This window comes from Triplophysa rosa, linkage group LG6 (genome assembly GCF_024868665.1).
Source record: "Triplophysa rosa linkage group LG6, Trosa_1v2, whole genome shotgun sequence".
NCBI classification, from domain to species: Eukaryota; Metazoa; Chordata; class Actinopteri; order Cypriniformes; family Nemacheilidae; genus Triplophysa; species Triplophysa rosa.
This window is the reverse complement of record NC_079895.1, coordinates 3,739,679-3,741,137: the sequence shown is the minus strand read 5'-3', so window position 1 is coordinate 3,741,137 and position 1,459 is coordinate 3,739,679. Positions and strand designations below refer to the sequence as shown.

Sequence of the window (1,459 nt, the reverse complement as noted above, 5' to 3'; positions counted from 1 at the left end):
CGCTCTCTCTCTCGCTCTCTCTCGCTCTCTCGCTCTCTCTTGCTTTCTCTCGCTCTCTCTCGCTTTCTCTCTCTCTCTCTCTCGCTCTCTCTCTCTCTCTCTCTCGCTTTCTCTCTCTCTCGCTTTCTCTCTATCTCTCTCTCACGCTTTCTCTCTCTCTCTCTCTCTCTCTCTCTCTCTCTCTCTCTCGCTTTCTCGCTCTCTGTCTCGCTCTCTCAGGTGTGGCTGGGGCTCAGCAGGCACAGGGCCAGCCGAGGCATTTCTCCACCATGGATATAGATGAGGAGGAGAACATGAGTGAGTGATTCTTCCTGAACCCCAGACCCTTCCTTTCACACACACCCATCACACTCCCCTTTACTAATGTGGCACTTTGAACAGTTCATGAACCTCCCCCCACCTCCTCTATGACCCTCACTCAAAATAATCCCTGCCAATAGAGTCACATCACACAAATCTTTGAAAGACAACAAGATGTGTTGGAGACACTTGGTAGTAGTTCATAAGGAGATGTCCTTGATGGGTACTGTACTTTTTTATCCAGACTAGCAATGTGAACCAGACATTGACCATCATTTCAAATCTGGCTATGGGAGTTTCCCCTTCAAAGAAAATCTCAATTCACTGCCTTCACAATTGAACTTTATATGAAGACCAACTTCGCTGAAGTGATACGTAGACAGCGTTTCTTCTGTATTTCTCTTTATTCGGCAGCGCAGTGAATAGAAATTCCACATTAATAGCTTGCTGGCAAGCGGAGTTGTTAACCCAGAGGAGATGTTACAGTCTATTGTGCTGAATCATATGACAATAGAGAGCCTGTCATTCATTACAGGTGCAGAGTCAAGCAGACGGTTTCTTATTTAGATTTTCTGCTGATAAGTATATTTTGATATCCAAAAGCCGTCTGTTTCTGATAGAGAAGTATGCACTGGCAGCTTTAGACTTTAGGAGCAGGAAACGTTAGGATTATGTGATGGGCTTTTGAGGTTCTGCCGTAGATTTTCCACCACGAGTTGTAAATAACAATTGTTAGATGTTAACTAAATGTATTTTATCTGTTTTGAAAGTAAGATTATAATTTTGTCAGGTTATGCTGATGAATGGATTCATAGCGGATGACTGAGAAAAAGTAGGAGAGATTCAGGGCTATGTGTGTGAGAGAGAGAGCGAGGGAGAGAGAGAGAGAGAGAGAGTGTGTGTGTGTGTGTGTGTGAGTGTGAGAGAGAGAGAGCGAGGGAGAGAGCGAGAGAGAGAGAGAGTGTGAGTGTGAGTGAGTGAGACAGAGAGAGTAAGTGAGAGAGAGAGAGAGAGAGAGAGAGAGAGAGATGCAAAAGGGTTTCTGGTTATTCAGATCCTGTTTCTATATCCCTCTCTCTCTCTCTCTCTCTCTCTCTCTCTCTCTCTCTCTCTCTCTCTCTCTCTCTCTCTCTCTCTCTCTCTCTCTCTCTCTCTCTCT

General features: G+C 45.0%; 1 protein-coding gene across 18 annotated transcripts in view; it reads left to right on the top strand.

The window, feature by feature from the left end:
* Positions 1-1,459, top strand: part of adarb1b (adenosine deaminase RNA specific B1b) — a 199,845-nt gene that overhangs the window by 180,890 nt on the left and 17,496 nt on the right. For all 18 annotated transcript variants that reach the window (XM_057335688.1, XM_057335684.1, XM_057335677.1 and 15 more), the window contains one exon: positions 220-297. In XM_057335688.1, coding sequence (XP_057191671.1) covers positions 270-297 — 28 coding nt within the window. In that variant the 5' untranslated portion in view covers positions 220-269. The remainder of the gene's footprint in view (positions 1-219; positions 298-1,459) is intronic.